The 19,299-nt window shown below is 39.4% G+C and overlaps 1 protein-coding gene across 1 annotated transcript; it reads right to left on the bottom strand.

The window, feature by feature from the left end:
* Positions 1-332: 332 nt before the first annotated feature.
* fez1 (fasciculation and elongation protein zeta 1 (zygin I)) lies at positions 333-17,577 on the bottom strand. The gene is made up of 10 exons (XM_053645932.1): positions 17,493-17,577; positions 14,491-14,857; positions 7,549-7,648; positions 6,727-6,813; positions 4,919-5,087; positions 4,041-4,312; positions 2,007-2,087; positions 1,792-1,867; positions 884-949; positions 333-760 (listed from the first exon to the last, which is right to left on the bottom strand). Exons 2-10 carry the CDS (start codon positions 14,805-14,807, stop codon positions 744-746), a joined length of 1,185 nt encoding a protein of 394 aa, XP_053501907.1. The 5' UTR covers positions 14,808-14,857; positions 17,493-17,577; the 3' UTR covers positions 333-743.
* Positions 17,578-19,299: the final 1,722 nt, after the last annotated feature.

Genomic DNA, 19,299 nt, shown 5'->3' with positions numbered 1-19,299 from the left:
ATTAAAGATATGCTCATATCATGGCATAGATGACACTAAATTACACTAACTCAGGGTGAAAACTGTACTCTCTGGTGATAATGATTCACATGATTAGTGATTAAAAAACAAACAAACATATTCTTCAAATAAAAATAACAATAAAATAAGTGGCCTCTGGTTATCAGTGGGTGTTTTTTCTATAAATTAGCATTAATATGAACATTAAAACATGCTATATACTAAGATGAAGCCACAATACAGAAACAGCAAAAAGCAGAAGGTGATAGATGGTCAGACTAGTCAATAATGTGCTCAAACGTCCCTCGATGCACCTGCAAACACCTCCGAACAGACAAGAAGAAACATAGTGCCCTCATGTAGGCTTATCTTTTTTAAAAAAAAAAAAGAGAGAGGAATAGAGAATACCTGATCAATGATGGAAACGGATTCTTATTCGTCTGTTTCCTCCTAACATGCTCCATATGGCTTTTTGCCCATTGTATAAGTATACAAAAAAATAGGAAAGCACCAGGCTCTGCTGTACTGGCCTTGTGGATATGTGCACACGCAGGAAGGACAGTGAGATGAGCTGGATTAAGCTAAGCAAAAGGGTGGATGGTTAGATTTTAAGGGTCCCTTGTTGATGAAAGGGTTAAGGAGCTCATGCAGCTGGGACTGAAGCACAGAGAGAGCGAGAGTGAGAGTGAGGCAGACCCCAGCCTTCCTCACAGCCCCAAAGACAGGACAGACCATATAGCTGCTTACGTGGGACACAGAACTGAGAGGGGGAAGAAAACAGAAATCAGAGTCTGTTAGTATATAGGTACAGCAAAAGTGATGCATTTGAACATTGTTTGAGCTCAAATGAATCAGGAGCTCAAATGAATTGAATGATGTTCACCTTTTAGTATGTAGTCAGTTAGCAAGGTGGGGACTTTCTCACTGTCCTCCTTCATGGCATAAAGGACTGAGGGAACGGAAGAAGAGAAGGACGGCAATGGCAGTGGTTACATGCATGACAAATAAACCTTGTATGCTACCTTGTATTTACCTTCTACATTGTATATATTTGTCTCTAATCAAGTTATAATTAAAGGATAAATTCACCCTGAACAACTTGCATATTTATCTTTATAATTAACGTGATCTTTAACACCATCAAAGATTTACTTTGTAATGAAATTGTCAGTTTCGCTTTGATTAATTCTTTCCTACATTACCCACAATGCTTACCCCAAATCTGATTATCTGCTGAGAGTTGTGCCAATGAACTTTTAAGTGCTTTTGGTCCTTTAGTCTGTCCAGCTCCCTCACCTACTCATCAGTACATTCCGCTCACACAGATCAGCTTACAACTTGAAAGCATCAAATTTATTGATAAAATCACCATCAACATCACTGTGCTTATCATCTCATAGATCGCTAATTAGCTGAGCCAACTCTCTAGTATAACTGTGTTCTATAAATGCATTACATTCAGGAACTATGAGTTTCATTTTTAGTTCCACTACATATACGCTAGATTTCTCTTTTACAAGACATTGAACGTACAAAAAAAATATTGTTTAATGGTTATAAGCTCTTTAATTCTCAGGAGGTAACAGCAAAACCGCACACAACCGCTAACTACTCATGATAAGAACGAAAATACACCATGAACCGACAAAGTTGCTCCAGAGCCACTGATATTTCAACCTAAAGATATCTAACAATCTAAAGTGTTTCAGGGTGGAGGTTTCCTTTAAATGAGCAGTTTTATTAAAAGCACTTAAAATGATATGTACCTACACACTGTTCAAGACCACTTACTTTTTGTCAGCATTTGAAGTTCCTCAACAGATGGAGCAGCTCCTTTCTTCTCATATGGGATCACTGTGTTTAGATACTGCATAAAGCAGATAAATACAAAGTCTACACTGAAAGAAACATAGCTAACACGTTCTTATATCCACAGAATAATGTGGATTATATCATGTTTGCAATGCACCCTCCATTACATTACCATTACTGTAATGCTTCCTCACCTGTCTGTCCATCCCTGAGTTTCCAAAAGTCTGTCTGATCCCCGTCTGCAGGATGTTAGACAGGCCCTCCATACTGAAACGCTGCAAATATTCAGACAGGAAATAATTCACACTGATATGGTTTATATACAATGCTTTAGATCACTTGTTTGTCACCCGAACCCATTCAACCTAAAATATTGGTCTTAAATGTCAACTAAGGCTTTAAGTACATTAACATTAAGTGAAACTATTGTGTTAACTATCCCCAGTTGGGGAAACCCTGCTTTAGATTACATCAGACTGTAATATATATATTAAAAAAAAAAACCCAACTAGTTTTCTGTCAAACTGATTTCATGCAACATTCATAAATATTGAAATGACCAAAAGTAACTTTATTGGATTGCATATAAATGAAGTTATAAGCAAAAATACCAAAATAACACTGCAAAAAAAGGAATTTCAAGAAAGTAAAAAAAAACTTTGTTTCTGGTGTAAAAAGACAAATAGTCTTTTTCAATATTGTTTTGCATTAATAAAAGAAATCTAATTTTAAGAAAATATAACTAAATATAAAATATAAAAAATACAACTAACTTTGCTTTAATAAGCTATTGCAGCTGATATTGCACTAGATTTAACCAGTAACAAGCTACAGCAAGGTGTGCATGATATCCCAGCAGAGGAGCAAGATTGTTTTCCTTGGTTTAAGAGTAAGAGCACTTGCATAATTCCAATTTTTCAAATGTGGCAGCTATGTTGTGCTATGTTATGTTAGAACGCAATACAATGGGAAGCAATGCGGAAGCGCTGCACTGTTTACAGCAGAGGAAGAGGGACGCCGTACACAAACTGAGTTACATATAACAATCTTTGTAACAAAGTTGTTTGCAGATTCCGATAGAGGAGGACTTGGAATTTTTCCCCCGCTCTCTCGACATGCATGTGGTTCTCTTGTGAACGTGTATCGGAGATCTATACAAAAGTGAAGATATTTTGTGAATAAAGACTTTTAGTGAATAAAGACTTTTTGCGTACACAAAGCATTTGTATTGCTTCATAAAACTGGGATTAAACCACTGGAGTCACATGGATTACATTTATGATGCCTTTATGAACTTTTTGGAGCTTTAAAGTTTTGGTTACTAGACTGTAAATGGAGGGAGAAAAATCTCCCAGGTTTCATTAAAAATGTCTTTGTTTGTGTTCCGAAGATGAACGAAAGTCTTATGGGTTTGGAACCACATGACGGTGAGAAATTGATGACAGAATTTACATTTTTGGCTGAACTATCCCTTTAAAGGTTATATTCTTAAAGTCAGCTCAATCAAGAGACCAAAATACTAATTTTATGTAAGTCCATCTTAAATAACTGCGTTTTCATTGCTTATAATAAGCACAACTTGCTTAAATGTTGGCATTTTGTCTAGTTTTAAGGCCCATAATAGTCTTTCAGTGGATAGAATTTTATGCTAGTTTTAAAAATTCTAGCCAAGCAGAATTGGCTTACCCCATTGGCAGATATTTTTTGCTTGATACAAGACAATTTGATTATATTTGGCTTCTTTCTAGTAGGGCTGTTTTTGCAGTGAACACTGATAGCAATGTGAACTTCTATGACTAAAGCATGCAATGCTTTATGAAGTGTGAGACACAACCATAACTAGAACATGTTAGGAATCTGTTTACAGTAACAGTGCAGACAGTGTGAGCTGAACCTACACATGATGAGGCTGAAACGTCTGTGTAAGCTTCCTTTACTCTTCCTGTAAGTGCTACTTGCAGTTTAAGTTAATGGATGTGTGGAGGTCCATTAACCAGAGATATACAGACAATGTACTATGACTTCAAAAAGCACCTCAGCTCTTGCACTCAATTTCTCTCACACACATACAAACAATACAATCGATTTAGTGTATACGATTCACCTGCTGTGTGGCGGCTGAGCATGTAACTTGTATTTTAATATAAATATTTAATACTATATTTATAACTATTTAATAACTGTTCTCCATCTCTCTCTCCCTATCTCGTCCTCCGTCACAGACACACCTTCATTGGCATGCCGGTCTTCTCGGAGCGGCCGGACCCCTGCAGGCTCATGGCCTTGTCCCTGCGCCGGCGCTTGCTGAGGTCCCGCTGCTCCTTCTGCCGGTTTTGCACCTCCATGAGAGCCGTGATGAATGTATTCTTCACCTCCTTCTCAAACTCGAGCTCGTCTCTCCGTGCTAATTGAGCCACCAGTTCCTCTGAGTACTCCCTCACTGCCATTTCCACACGGCCCAGCAGCTCCAGCAGATCCGAGCTCGGCATCAGTCTTAATCCTAAGAACAAGAAGGTGCAACACAAGATTTAGGTTAGGCATTAATGCATGTTATCAGTTCTGGAGAATTGGATATTTGTAGTTCTTCATGTCACCACAAGAGGGCAGTATTTCTTATGCAGGGCAGAGCTGATGTTGATGTCTGCTTTCAGTCAACAAGATTTGTTAGTGTGATTGAATTAGGTTTACAAAAAGCCCTGAAGATGTTTTCAGCTAATGGAATAGACTCTATGTATTAGACTGATCTTTTGTTACACACTGACAAAGGCATAGATACTGTTTTGCTTGTATTGTAATTTAGATTTGAAAAATAGTTTATCACAACATTATCTTTTGTCTATTTGGTCCACATTGGTCTTATTTGATTTATATGTTGCTGACACAACATACTTATAGATACTTAGTGATTACTATGCTTATGCTAATACTGGACTGTTGCTACACGCATCTGCATATTTGGTCTGATAAATCCAGCTTTGTTAGAAACTAGCAACATACAGTAAGCACATTAGCTACCTGTAACTGTGGTGAAAATAGCTCATGTGTTGAGTTAAAAGACAAGAAGATATGATTGTGCACAGCCATTATGTCAGAGATGAAGTGTGACCTTCGTAGGAGCAGTTGTTGTTGTTGGCAGCCTGAGACAGCATGCGGATCTCCTCCAGGAGAGAGGGATTAGTCTTAGGGGAGGAGATTCCGCTTTCTTCCTCCTCCTCTTCCTCAGTCTCGCCCGGGTCAGGAGAGTTCTCCATCATCTCAACAATCTCCTCTATCACCTAATAAAAGTGTTCAGATTAAAGAAAAACAAACAAACATGTAAACTCTGTTATACCGACACATGCAAACATTCAGTGTGATTAAGTAGGGAATAAAACACAAGGGGGTTTTCTGTTATTGGAAAACAATTAACAAAAAGGCGGTGTGATACGGCCAGACACAAATCAGCTGCCAACCTGGAGTTATTATTTTTAAGAATATTTTATTCCTCTTATACCACTGCAATTTGCCAACAATTACCAATCATTATTTGTGAATGAATGACACATCATACTTTTTAACCATTTATAGTTACATACAACAGTCCGTACAGGATTGTGAGAAGTTTTTTTGTGATCGTTGCGGTCAAAAATGCTTAATTTTCTGCAGCTTTTTTCAAACATTTCGATGCAATTTGCAGTTTTTTGTGTTTTTTTTTGTTGAGAAAACTACTTGAATTGGCGAAACTGCAATTGCACTAAATAGTTTTGCATGTTGTTTCGCAGTAACATTTGCTGGTAAATTTTAGCTGTACTCGTGTTTGACACACGTGAATTGACAATGTGCGTTGTGATGACTTCACATGATGTGTCTTGGACCAAATCTGTGGTAATTTTGAAAAATTGCAAGCTCATCTGACTCTTGTGGAGTTTGCTTGATTCTGCGTTAATTTCTGTGATCACAAAATCGCAAAATCCTGCAGGGACTGATTTAATATGAGAAAAGTTAGGTCCGGTTATTGCTCACATTAAAATACGTTATAACTATTTAGCTACACTATAAACAGTCATTTTCTCATTGTTCTCTCTTGAAGCTTGTCATGTTTCCGAGAAATCGGAAAGTACAAAGTCCTCTGTCCTGAGGACTCCCCTGTGGGAGTCTATCGAAAAACCTATCGATTGTTACAAATCACTGACACATGAGACTCCTTCCATATATGTTAAATAAATGTCTCCTTACAGCAAACTTCACCAGATCAACAATGAGATATTTGTCTTTGTTAAAGGAGAACAAGTTTATTATGAGCCTTAGATTATGCAGATCATTCCGTGTTAATACTATAAGTACTTACTATGGAAACAATAATGTATTTGAATAATCATATTAATATTAACCTGAAATTTGAATTATAAATGTTGTTATAGCAAATTAATGAACATCTTCTGACTGAACAGATTTGAGAATTCAATAGCACTGTGGTATAAAAACAATCAGAACAACTGTACAAATTCTAAAATGATCATTAGGATGCATATAATATTAGTTAGCTTAACAAAAGCCATAGACACAATGGCAACACATTTGTAACTAAATATAGCCATGATGTGTTAAAACAACTCCTTTATTTAAGATTAATTTCCTGTACTTAACTGTTATCACTCCTTCACAATTTCCACAGTAAGCTGCTTTTCCAGAATGACTGCTAAAATTTACTCAGCTAGGAGAAATAACTTGTGTACATCAGAATAATGCACACAGTTAAGACTAAAGTGCTGTTGTTAATCTTAACCACCTTCATTAGTGATACAATTCTGATATAAAGTTGCTGCTCTATCAATTGGAAATACACTGCCATCCTAAATCAAGCTGGTGGCTTTCCATCATAAATCCATCATCAGGAAGTGTTTAGCGGAGGCCAAGGAGTTGGACGTGTCTCACCTGGTCAGCTGTGATGAGAGGTTCTTCATTCAGACAGTTAGCATTTTCATTCTTCTCATTCATCTCCTCCTCCTCTTTTTCGTGTATCTATAAAAAGTAGGTTAGAAACATGGTTGTTATGACAACGCTCAGCTCAAGTCTGCTTGTATTAACGTCATCCTCACACGTGACAAATGGCAGAGTGGAAGGGCAAATGACTCTACATTATTCCATTATTATGTTCGCTAATATGTTGAGTGCTGCTGAACATTTTTGCTACAGCCTAGCATACATTTGATGAATGGTGTCTAATGGAAGGTCTTTTTCAAATCTGCTGAACTGTTATAAACAGACAGCTTTCTAAGTGCCCAATGTGTGACAGATGCAGTCTAAATTACTATTCATCTATGCTTTTTTCAGCTTTTAATGATTTAATTTTGTCTGGCCATTGTAATATTAAAAAATCAAGCTGTCATTCTGCTGGAAATCATGCTGACACAAAACTCGGAGCACTTAAAGTGATTTTGCTGCTTGTTATTATCTGTCTGAACAGAATAAGTCTGGTGTAGAAGAAGGGACAAGGCTTTGCTTCAATTCGAGAAAGAGAGGGAGAGAGAGAGAGAGAGAGAGAGAGAGAGAGAGAGAGAGAGAAGAAGAAGCTATCTTTTCTTAGAGACATCTTTTGAATACAAATGATGTTAATAATTTTGTATTCAGAGAGATGTTTGAGGATTTTTGAGTAATACCATCAGACAAATACAGTATATAACATTACATGCATTTCCATTTACAGTTAATCTGATACTTTGTTAGAAGAAATGACCAGAGAAATAGCTCACTTACTTCATCATCTGAAAGGTTGCCATTCAGTGTCTCTGAATTCGGGCCATCCCAGCTGGACACAGAGGACGGCAGATAGTTATCAGTCAGAGCGTCCCACACACTACAAACAAAAACACACACAATTATATACACAAGCCCACCTTTAAACACACAATACAGAGACCACATGTATACTATTAGGCCTAGTTTAAGAGAAATAGGGCTTAGAACTTGACCACATCAGATGATTATAAAGATATATTAAATAATAAGAAACAATGCTTTTTGTTAAATTCATCACCTTGATCAACGACATTCACTGAACAGACTGAATGACAAAGTCCATACATATCAATACTGCAGATCAATCAGAGAACAAGACCTCATTCACAATCACATACACTCACATAAAACCCTAACAAAAGGCAACTGGGACATCACAAAAGGGACAAACTGGTACTGATCTACTGTCTGCCCATAGCATCTGAAAGCAGCTGACTAGTCTACAGCCAGACCAAACAAATCTTCACTCTCTGTTTTCAAGCAACTGCACAAAGCTTTGTGCTTGTGTGCCACAAAACCACACTCTGAGTACTAATACTAGGGCATTATTTTAGGAATTTAACATATGGCATTTATGTTTGAAACCATGATGCAGAATATGTAGTGAAGGTTGATGATTAAACTGTGAAGTGTACAAAATCGCACTAACTCCATCCCCTATATTTAGCAGGCACAGCTGGCTTAGCTTCCCGCCAGAAATATATCTAGACTCAATGTCCTAAAGTTATTGGTCATTTGAGAAATTACACCTCAGGATGTTTTGGAGCGATCATCATATAACTTTTTACACGATTCAATTACAGACTCACTATACAATTAAAATTACAATCACAATAATTATGAGTGCTATTAACAGAAGAACCCATTTATATTCATCTTGCCAATTAGCCATGAATGCACCATTACTGGTCTATAAACAAGCACCTTATCTCTAGCTAGATAATTATCCTGAACATTAGGCTAGTTAATGTCACTTCCTTTGATGTTAGTGCCAGATTATTTAGTTGGCTCTTTGTTAGATAATGTTCTAACCCAGTGTACCAGTGGTCATTTTCTTTCCCCTACAGCTTTGCTCGAAAATCTAAAATGCACTGGAAAATTAGAAGCAAATAAGAATGCTGTGATAATACACAAATATATCTCAATGAAAGCAAAAAAACATCTGGGATGCTGTGAGATTCATGCTGTGGGAAGCGCCCTCACGTGTGACCGGTATCTGAAGTGTGTGAAATCACACCTAATTATATGCCTGCCATGATGAGGTGACATGGCATTTTGCATGTCGCATGATTATAAAACGGAGCCTGGAAACCACGTCATCAGTCTCTGTTATCTGAAGTGAAGACATGATTCACAGGCATGCTCCAGTATCACAAAGCTAGGCAACATCTCATAACCTTCTCAGGGAACAGGGTTACATACATAACCCAGACATTCCCTTTCAAAGGGAACACAACGTTGCGTGAGCTTCACTCTGTGGGAACGAGTATACCCAGTCCATCATACTGAGGGTATGGTCTGTTCAAAAAGGTCCGAGCCTGAGGGTCACTGCAAGACACTTCAGCCCGGGATGGAGTCCATGTCCAAACTGTAATACTGAATGAATGTGTGTGGTGCAGACCACCCCACCACAATACACACATCCTGTAAGGGTAACACTTTGGATAAAGCCTTTGAGGAGACAACCCCCCTAGTGGAATGAGCCCTTATTCCCAAAGGCATAGTGAGACTGCATGCCTCATAAGTGATAGAGATTGCTTACACTATCCAATTAGAGATGTGCTGCTTTGACACAGTATCACATCTACTGTCACTGCCAAAGCAGACCAACAACTGCTCTGACTTATGCCACTGGCTGGAGTGGTGTACATAAGTACAGAGATCCCTTACTGGACACAGTAGGTGCAATTTTTCTTGGACCAGAAAGCCTGCAAGCACTACTGGCTGGGCAGCAGACATAGGCAGTTTAGGAATATAATCTGGCCTAGGATATAGAAAGGCCTTGGCTCATCCCATGGCAAAGTCAAGGCAGGAAGGGGCAACAAAGAGAGCTTGTAAATATCCTACTCACTTGAGAGATGTCAGGGCCAATAGAAGAGTTACCTTTAGAGTCAGAAGCTTCTCTGAGGTTGACTCCACTTGCTCAAATGGGGTACCTGACAGACCTTCCAGGACCATAGAAAGGTCCCAGGAAGGTATGCGTGGTATGCAGGTAGGCCTCAGCCATCTGACACCATGTATAAACCTCAATGTTAGAGGATCTTTCCCCACAGAGGCTCCATAAACTGGGGCATGGCTGGCCAAAATGGCGGCCACGTAAACCCTAATTGTAGAGGGAGCCAACCCTGCTGAGAAACAGCCCTGTAAGAACTCAAGGACTTTAGCTATTGCACAGTTTACTTGGTGTAACTAACGTTCCTTACACCACAAAACAAAAAGTTGTGATAAATCAACCCTCTGGCTTGAGACAGTAGATCCCTGTGAATGGGAATCTCCCAGGGAGTGCCGTCTAGCATGGCTATTATCTCCAAGAACCATATTGGAGCTGGCCAATAAGGTGCTACTAGCAGCAGACGTAGACGATCTTGGCGAACTATCGCTAGAATTTGTGGGAGCAGAACAGACGTGACCTCGGCCATGTGCGTACCATGGTATCCAACCCTAATGGTGCGGGAGGATTAAGGGTGAACCATACCAGGCAGTGTGTTGTCTCCTTGGAGGTGAACACATCCACCTTTGCCATATGGACTACACCACTTGTGGATGGTGCCTCCAATCCCCAGGCCTCAGCCCCTTCCTCGATAGGATTTCTGCCACTGGTTGCCCGGAACTTACATTGCACTCAAGGACAAAAACTTTCCCTCTGCCCAGAGAAGAATTAATTGCGCCAGCCTGAACAGGGGGCGCAAACATAACCCTCCCTGGTGGTTGATATATGAGACCACCGCTGTATGGTCTGTCACTAACTAACACAGGGTGTCCTCTCAACTGAGGAAGAAAGAATTTCATTGCTAGGAATACGGCCTGTATTTCTAGGCAATTTATATGCCACTCTAGACGAGGGCCACTCCAGAGACTGTGAACTGATCAGTCATCTAAGACTGCACCCCAGCCCATGAGGGAGGCATCTGTCATTACCATCTTGTGATAAGGAGATGCCCCTAGAGTGTGATATGATGCTAGAAACTATTGACACCTCCAAATTCTCAGAGCACGTAGGCATCATTTTCAGCCACTACTGAAATGGTGCAGAATAGGCCCAAAGCTATGACATTGGCTGCTGCTGCCATAAGCCTCAACAGTCTCTTGTAGAGACAGGAGAAGATGCTTTATCTTGCTCAATGTTGATAGGATTGAGCCTATGCGTGTTGGGGATAGATACGCCCTCATCATAGTAGAATCCCATATAACCCCTAGAAAAGTCGTTCTCTGCACTGGAGAAAGCATGTTTTTTGGGGGGGTTCAACCTGAGCTACAAGCTCCACATATGGGCAAGAACAACATCTCAATGTTGAATCGCCAACTCCCTGGATCATGCTAGAATTAACCAGTCATCCAGGTAGTTTAGTACACGGATTCCCTGCAGTCGCAAGGGAGCCAGAGCAGCATCCATGCACTTTGTGAAGGTGCGAGGGGATAAAGCTAGATGAAAGGGATGAACCTGATATTGGTATGCATTGCCTCCAAATGTGAACCTCTGGAACTTCCTGTGACTGGGCGATATATCTATGTGGAAGTATACATCTTTAAGATCTATCATCAAAAACCTGTCCTCAAACTGAATCTGTGGAACAATAAGTTTGTGTCAACATCTTGAACCTGTATGTCCGAAGAGTGCACTTCAGATGGCTGCATACTCCAATCTTTTTTGGGGACCAGGAAATAATAGCTGTAAAAACCTCCCTCCCTCAGAGAAAGGGGCACATATTCTATGGCCCCTTTATGCAAGAGGGATCTTAATTTCTGTGCTAATGTTGGTCTCTGCTCTGTTCTGACTACTGTGCTGAGCACACCTCTGAATTGGGGGGTTCGAGCTCTGAACTGGTCACAGTAACCCTTTTCTGTGGTGGACAGAACCCATGGAGACACATTTGGCAGTAGTTTCCACACTACCAGATGGTCTTTTAGTGACGTTAACTTTACCACATTCTGATGGAGGGAAAGCATCAGATTTTCATTGCTCTGTGAGAGCTTGCTGACCAGAGAAAACTGAAAACTTGGGATGACATTGGCTAGGGGTTACAGTAATACTGGGGGCTAACTGCCCTAACAACCTCATGTCCCCTGATACCTCCTCCCACAGCCCATCAGGACCACACTTTCTTTGCCTGCTTGGCATTAATGATCATTCTTAGATCAGGCCTACTAGCAGGCTGTGAATGTGGCCGGCAAGTCCCCCTGGTTTTCCACGGGGGAGGCGGGCCTCCACACTCGCATAATGTGCCTCCCTCGCACTCGTGCTGGTGAACTCTGAACTGCTGAACAGGGAAGGAACTGGCTGAATGCTGCTGTTTACTGTTTAGCCTCATGAAACCTGTAGGGGATGGCGTTAACCATGTCACCGAACAGGCCAGAAGGTTCAACAGGGGCATCCAGAAGGGAGACCTTATCCTTATCCCACATTCCTGAGAGGTTAAGCCATAGGTGCCTCTCCGCTGCAACAAATATATCCATTGAATGGCCAATATGACGGGCTGTTTGCTTGGTCGCCTGAAGAGACAAAATGGTGAAGCTCCACCACTGCCTCGGGCCCAATTCTCTCCCCACTTTCAAGCTCATTCTGCATGTCTGCTTGCTAGGCCTGCAACAATGCCATTCTATGCAGTAACCCACAAGCAAGACCCGCTGCCGCATAAGCTTTGCCAACCAACGCTGAGGTGGCCTTACGATTCGATGGCAAAGCCGGCCCCCTTAAATTCCCTGCCATCAATGGAGAGAGGTAGCTTGAAAGCGCCTCCTCCACCTTTGGCATATCCAAATACCCATACTGTTCATAATTTGAACCCATACTGCTCAAAATTTAGCAAATCAGTTTTTCAGTCATGTGCATAGATGTGACTAATTGAATAAAAGTGTGTGTATGTGTGTGGATAGGAGATATAGTAATGGCCCGCTGTGTTCCCACTGAGCACCAACTGACCAGACACGCCCGTAAATGTACATTAGTGGGCTAGTTTGTCCTGACATAAATCGATCCATTAAAATGCTGCTGGAATATTTCCAGTCATCATCTCGGTTGATTTGTTCCCTAAATATATGTCCTTATTTGGTTCATATTAAAGTTTGCATATAACCACAAATGCTGTATATGTAATGTCTTCAAAAAGATGTGTTAAATACTCAAATCTAAACAGCCCATAATCATAAACAAAACAGCTTTGTGCGCACTGTGTTGACTAATATCTTTTGAGTGTTGATGTATTCAAAAGCATGCTACTAATTAACTAAAAAACTTTAATACATAAACATTTAACACATAACTGCTACACAGTGCTACATAAGATTCAAAATTCAGGAGGCTTACTGTACAGTATATAGCAAGTGTTTGAATTAGGATTGCTGATCAAGCATCTAATAAAGGTTTGCAAAATTGATATATGCAAAATAAGACTGTGCACATACTTTCATACAGGCCCATGATATGAACAGAGTGTGTAGTTATGAAGGAAAGAGATTGGGGTGTTTTTGCGTGTAGGTGGGAAGAGGTGAGATGTCTGTTCCAAGGCCTGCCTATATTCATTTCCTCCATCGTGGTCCTGATTCTGCAATTTAGTGACTAGTGAGTAATGTGCGGTTTTAAACACGGCGTTAGTCTAGATGGAGGGCATGTTTCGTGCTGAATTCTGTAAACAGGCACAGATTTGTGTGTGACTGATTCAGGCCAAGAACAGGAGCCACAGGGAAGAACAACACATCACAGCAGGAGCCTCCGACTAAAACCGCTACATGCGGGCCAAAAACTGACTCAGAGCTCAATAAGCCTTCAAACAAGCCTTCTGTGCATAACAACTGCAATTCCCACTGACACGAACATATGGTGGAAGCTCTGAAAAGTCTATAAACTAGGATGAGATTACTGAGGGGTAACAACTAAGAATCAATCACTTGGCTAAATAGAGAAACAAGATGCTGTGTAGTAAGCAACTCTGGTGATACAGTAGTGCTTCGGAAGCATGCTGTACTATGAGAAAATAAGAGTTAATCTATCATTTGATAGATTTTTTTGCTGACAAAGTGTAATTCAGAAAACAGCAATCTTATCAGTTTTCACTGATGCTGTTATTGATAGACTGCATTGATATATATTCAAATTTTCCCTCTGTGAGTTTGGATCGAATAGCACTGGTCATGTACTGCATTTCCATGTTGTTTGACAGATACATTGACATCACATATGAGCTCATACACTGCAAAGAATGACATCTTAGCAAGTGGGATATATAGTCAAATTTATCTAGTATTTCCTGTTATAAGATTACAATAAACCAAATAGAAAATTATTAAACCTATTTCAAGCCATTTATACTCATTTCAAGCTTGAAATAGTCTTGCTCTATTGGCAGACAATTTTGCTCATTTTAAGCATTTATTTCTAGAAAGAAGCAAAATTATCTGCCAATAGAATAAGAAAACTAGCTTGAAATGAGTAAAAAAACAATGTTTAAAAATAGGTTTAAAGATCTTATATTCGGTTTATTGTAATCTTCTAACGAGAAATACTAAATAAATTTGACTATATTCAAGATATTTTCACAAGATCCAGTGCTCTGGAGTATTTATATATATTTTCATACAGTTTGTGAATATTGACAATATTATGTTATTACTATGAGTAAAATCTTATATGAAAAAGTCATGCCATATATAAATCTATATTAGAGAGTGAAAAAACACGCTCACTCTTCATCCTGCAATCGCTCCTCATCCTCCTCTGCATGCGACTGATTGCGTACCGGAGCCAATCCCTCTGTCTTGGTGTTGTAGTTGTGGAAGCACACGTTCAGCTTCTCGTCGAACTCGTTCACCAGGTCCTCCATGGACTTGAAACTCATCATCTCTGAGAAGTTCTCCAATTCGGAGAAGTCCTCCCGGCACAGCGGAGCCAGAGGGATTGTCCCGTAAGGTCGGTGAGGTGCCAGTTCCGGTTCCAGCTCCTCCATCTTGCACGGCCGGAGATCCTCGAACTCCTCATCGAGACAGACAAGCGGAGCCTCCATACTTCTGCCCACACTCACACGGCCACTTAAAGATCGTTTCGATCACAGCCCTGACCAAAACATAGTTCTAATTATTTTTTGTACAAAAAAAAATGTTGTGCTACAGTTCCATTAAGGTTTTAGTTAGGAAGCACTTACAGATGCAGGACAAATTTACCGCTCAAAGGGAAGGCACTTGAAGTGCAAATGTAACACATACTTTATGCACACATTCTAATTGCTTCTATTATCTATAGAGCACAAGAATGAATCTCCAGTATCGATTATATGTTTACAATCCTAAGACTAGGATTTAGATGTGTTTTGAAATGTGGCCCTTTAGGTTTACAGGAAAGCTTTATCAGCTGCTCACACAGCACTAGCAAAACTAAGGAGATAACGTCACACAAAGAAAGCCACATAATTCAACACAGCTCCTGAACTGTTTGCAATTACTGTCACTGTGCCAGTCAAAGCACTTTCTATATCTATACACAAATAGGTATCATATCACATCTAATCTCGTAAATATGTGAACATGTGAAAGTGCATTTTACCATGTTATGTCTTGAAATGTGTACAATATTGTAATCATATGTGGAAAAAGAATTACTAGAAACTCACATTAGAAAAAAGAAACCAAATGTATGAAACTGTGTAAAAATCACATGTGAAAATAAAAACATGTGAAAAAAGTGTGTGTGTGTATGTATGCATGTATGTGTTTTTATATATATAATTCATTCCTTTGTTAAGTCATCTGGACTACAGAGGAAAGTAAGTAATGAACTTAGGGACTCAGGGACACACTCGAGCAGAAAGTGATTATACAGAACTAAAGTGATATTCTTTAAACAAAAGGAGACTCCTCAATCTTACTTATGCACAGTTCTGTTTGATTTTGATAAGCATTATCTGTGCATGTCCTTCCCAAATGTTGGACCTATTTTCATACAGTCTTTACTGAATATTAGTTATGTTTTATCCATTTTAGATTCAGGACTATATTTTGCAAGATAAACTTTGCAAAAGGAAAAGAGCTCCCAGAGCAGCTATTTACTGTATGTCTTATACAGTGTGTCACTGTAGGTTAATCTCTAGGTGTTAAATGATTGTCAAGGAAGTACTAGGTACATTCCAGACAACAGTCTTTTTTTTTTCAACACAGTTTGTTTTCTTGCCCAGTGAGGCAACATGGGGGTGACTTAATACAATATAAAAGCTTGTAAACATTAGATATGATTCTGCAAAAAAATAATATACTATAGTAAGAATATCTTCAATATAGACAAATTCAACTAATATTTCTCTATAGAATATTTTGAAATAAATATAATATTATTAAGCCTATCTTGCCATATTTTTATCAATTTCAAGCTTCAAATTTCCTGATTAAATTGGGAGATAAATTTGCTTAAAGCGAACATTTATTTCTAGAAAAAAGCAAAATGATCTGAAAAATAAAATAAGACAATTTTAAGCAAGAAATTAGTAAATAAGTCTAGAAATATGCATTATACAGTAGTCTTATAGTTTTATATAATGATCTTATGTCAGATATTAGAAAATGTTTTCTTTATTCAAGATATCTTCACTTTCTAAGATATCATTTTTGCAATGAATTAGAACAGGAGTTTGCACCATGTTTTAATATAATTCATAACCACAATATGTTTTGGTTATGAAGATCATATCTCTATATACTGCATGGACAGCAGATGGAACAAAAATACATCTTAATATACCTTGCGTATATCTTTCCTTCCAACCAATTACTCAGCAAAAGGACATCAAAGGATTCATTGTCTTTTACTGGACACGGTTATATTAAAATCAAGGCGTTGACCTTCGTATCTACTCAAGTCTAGACTCCGCTGGGATATGTATCTCTCTATTTCCATGCCTAAAGCCAAAACACAACAATGTCACATTAAAACGAAAGTCAATGATAAGAAGCAGAGGTTGCGGTGACATGGTGATGAGTATAGTAGCTGACCCTGATTCACTCTGCCAGAGAAGTAACAATAATGTGTAGTAATCAACAAAATGTTAAAAACAGAGCAATACAGGAAATGTTATTGAATGGGGGGGGGGGGGGGGGGGGGGGACTACTAACATCTGTGATTTACAAATTAAAAACTGATCTATTTCTAAATTCCTGTTGCAATATAACCAATTATTATTATTGACATAAATATAACTAATTCACTTGTTCATAAATATATTATTACAGTGTTATAAGGTATATTCATTTGTATATACACAGCGTTATCAGATTCTGTATCCTTCCATACACCTGCCTTGTACAGGAAGAACATAATAGGCCACGAGAATCAAGCGGAGAAAAAAAAATGGCGGCACGAGACGGCTGGAAAAAACATGACTGACTAAAACCAAGCCACCATATCAATCAAAACACCATGCTAAAGAGAATGAGCAGAATTACATTAGAACATGCCAGAAAGCATAGCTAAGACATTGTTAATATATGTACACTATGATGAATTTTGTTAGAAATACATAAATGGAAAAATAAATAAATGAATGGAATCTGAAAATGATACAAATGGGAAGCTGGGGAAAATTAGGAGGGTTAAAAACACTGAATGACAGAAAGCATAGATGAAGATCAATGTTACATGTTCCTTAGAGAGGGAGACGGTGGGAAAACAATAGGGACTGGAGAGAGGAGGAGAGAGTATTTACCTGCAGTCAAAGCTCGAGTTGTTTTGTAGCAGGCTGGAGACTGGAGAAAGCCCCTCCTAGTCTGAGCAGGTCAGAACCGCACTAGAATCAGCAAATCCCCTGCATGATGAACAGTGGTCCACACGTTCATTTCTCTGTCTCTCACACAGAGAGAAAGCAACTCTCACAATGGCTGTTCTGTCTCTCTTGATCACGCCACTGTTGTTCAGTGTAAGCTAGCAGAAGCACAGGCGCTCATCCCCTGATCAGTAAGCAGCAGCAGCAATAGCCTTGGTCTCCTCACAGAGCCTGCGCATTGCCATGGCAACCGACATCCCATCATTCCCCCTCCTCCACCCCTCCTCAATCTGCTGCTCTCTTTTCATCCACCTCATTCGCTCACTTTGTCCACGCCTCCACCCTTCCTCCCCCTTTCCGGCTTATCTCTTTCTATCCCAGGCAGAAAGATCTCTATATTCATGAAAGAGGAATGAGGGAAATGAGGGATGGATGCTGCAGGGCTTCATTCACACCTTCCGCTCTTTTGTCACTTGCCATGTGCCAGTGTGATGACAGAACCCTTCTTCTTCTGCTTCTTTGCTATTCTCAGCACCACTTACAGGCTCACATATACACAAAGGCCATATAGACAGGCATTTTCAAAGCAATTGCAAATCAAAATTAATAGACAAAAAAGGATAGACAAAACATGGTAAATATACATTAGCATATTTAAAACTGAGTAGGAAATGTTAACATGAAAAATTTTTATTTTAGGGGGCATTAATACAAAATAATAATAAATCATGTTTATCTTCATTATAGGATCAACAACGCTGGGAATAATGCATGTGATTTTGATTGTTTTATAGAAATATAGAATGTAATAACCTAATAGGTCAAGCAATTTCCATGTTAGCTTACAAGCAAACTATAAATGCAGTCATAAACCTCCATGTGCATAGATGAGTTAGGCAGCTAATATATAGCGACGGGGCATAAAGAGTCTTTCGGCTCATTCAGACATATGAAAACCCATCCTCTCTTCTGCAGTATCACACAGATACTGTACATACCTAGAGTACATGGAAAATTGCAGACATTCTCCAGCCTGAAGAAATACAACCAGCAAAGGCTTGTATAAATAAACTAGCAGAGGTAATACCCCTGTAGGTGCTTTCGGCAATGGACAGGGGTCAGCATGGGCACTATGACCGGTCTGCAGCTACACAGCCCCATACACATTAATCTGTAATGCACTGTGTGTTCTGACACCTTTCTATCATTGCCAGCATTAACTTCTTCAGCAATTTGTCCTACAGTAGCTGTTCTGTGGGATCGGACCATACAGGCTAGCCTTCGCTTCCCACGAACAACACTGAGTTTGGGCGCCCATGACACTGTTGCTGGTTCACTGGTTGTCCTAACTTGGACCACTTTTGGTAGGTACTAACCAGTGCATACTGGGAATACCCCACAAAACCTGGCGTTTTGGAGATGCTCTGACCCAGTGGTCTAGCCATCACAATTTGGTCCTTGTCAAAGTCACTCAGATCCTTACGCTTGCCCATTTTTCCTGCTTCCAACACATCAACTTCGAGAACTAACTGTTCACTTGCTGCCTAATATATCCCACCCCTGGCAGGCACCAATGTATCAACATAACCAATGTTATTTACTTCACCTGTCAGTGGTTTTAATGTTATGGCTGATAAGTGCAGTTTCCATTGTTAAATGTCTTAAAGTGGATTAGTTTGTGAGGAACCAAGCACACCACCACCACCAATGGCTGAAAGAAAAATACACAGAATGGTATGAAGAAGAAAGG

The sequence above is a fragment of the Ictalurus furcatus genome, chromosome 16, assembly GCF_023375685.1.
Source record: "Ictalurus furcatus strain D&B chromosome 16, Billie_1.0, whole genome shotgun sequence".
NCBI lineage: Eukaryota > Metazoa > Chordata > Actinopteri > Siluriformes > Ictaluridae > Ictalurus > Ictalurus furcatus.
Note: the sequence above shows the minus strand (reverse complement) of the source record. Positions and strands in the feature narration are given on the sequence as shown.

Bases quoted from the DNA above. Each gene is read 5' to 3' on its own strand.
- fez1 (XM_053645932.1), bottom strand. From the start codon at position 14,807: ATGGAGGCTCCGCTTGTCTGTCTCGATGAGGAGTTCGAGGATCTCCGG. The intron at 7,649-14,490 runs GTGAGCGTGTTT...TTTTGTTTGTAG, and splicing joins GAGCGATTGCAGGATGAAGA to TGTGTGGGACGCTCTGACTG. The intron at 950-1,791 runs GTAAGTGGTCTT...CCGTTCCCTCAG, and splicing joins ACTTCAAATGCTGACAAAAA to TCCTTTATGCCATGAAGGAG.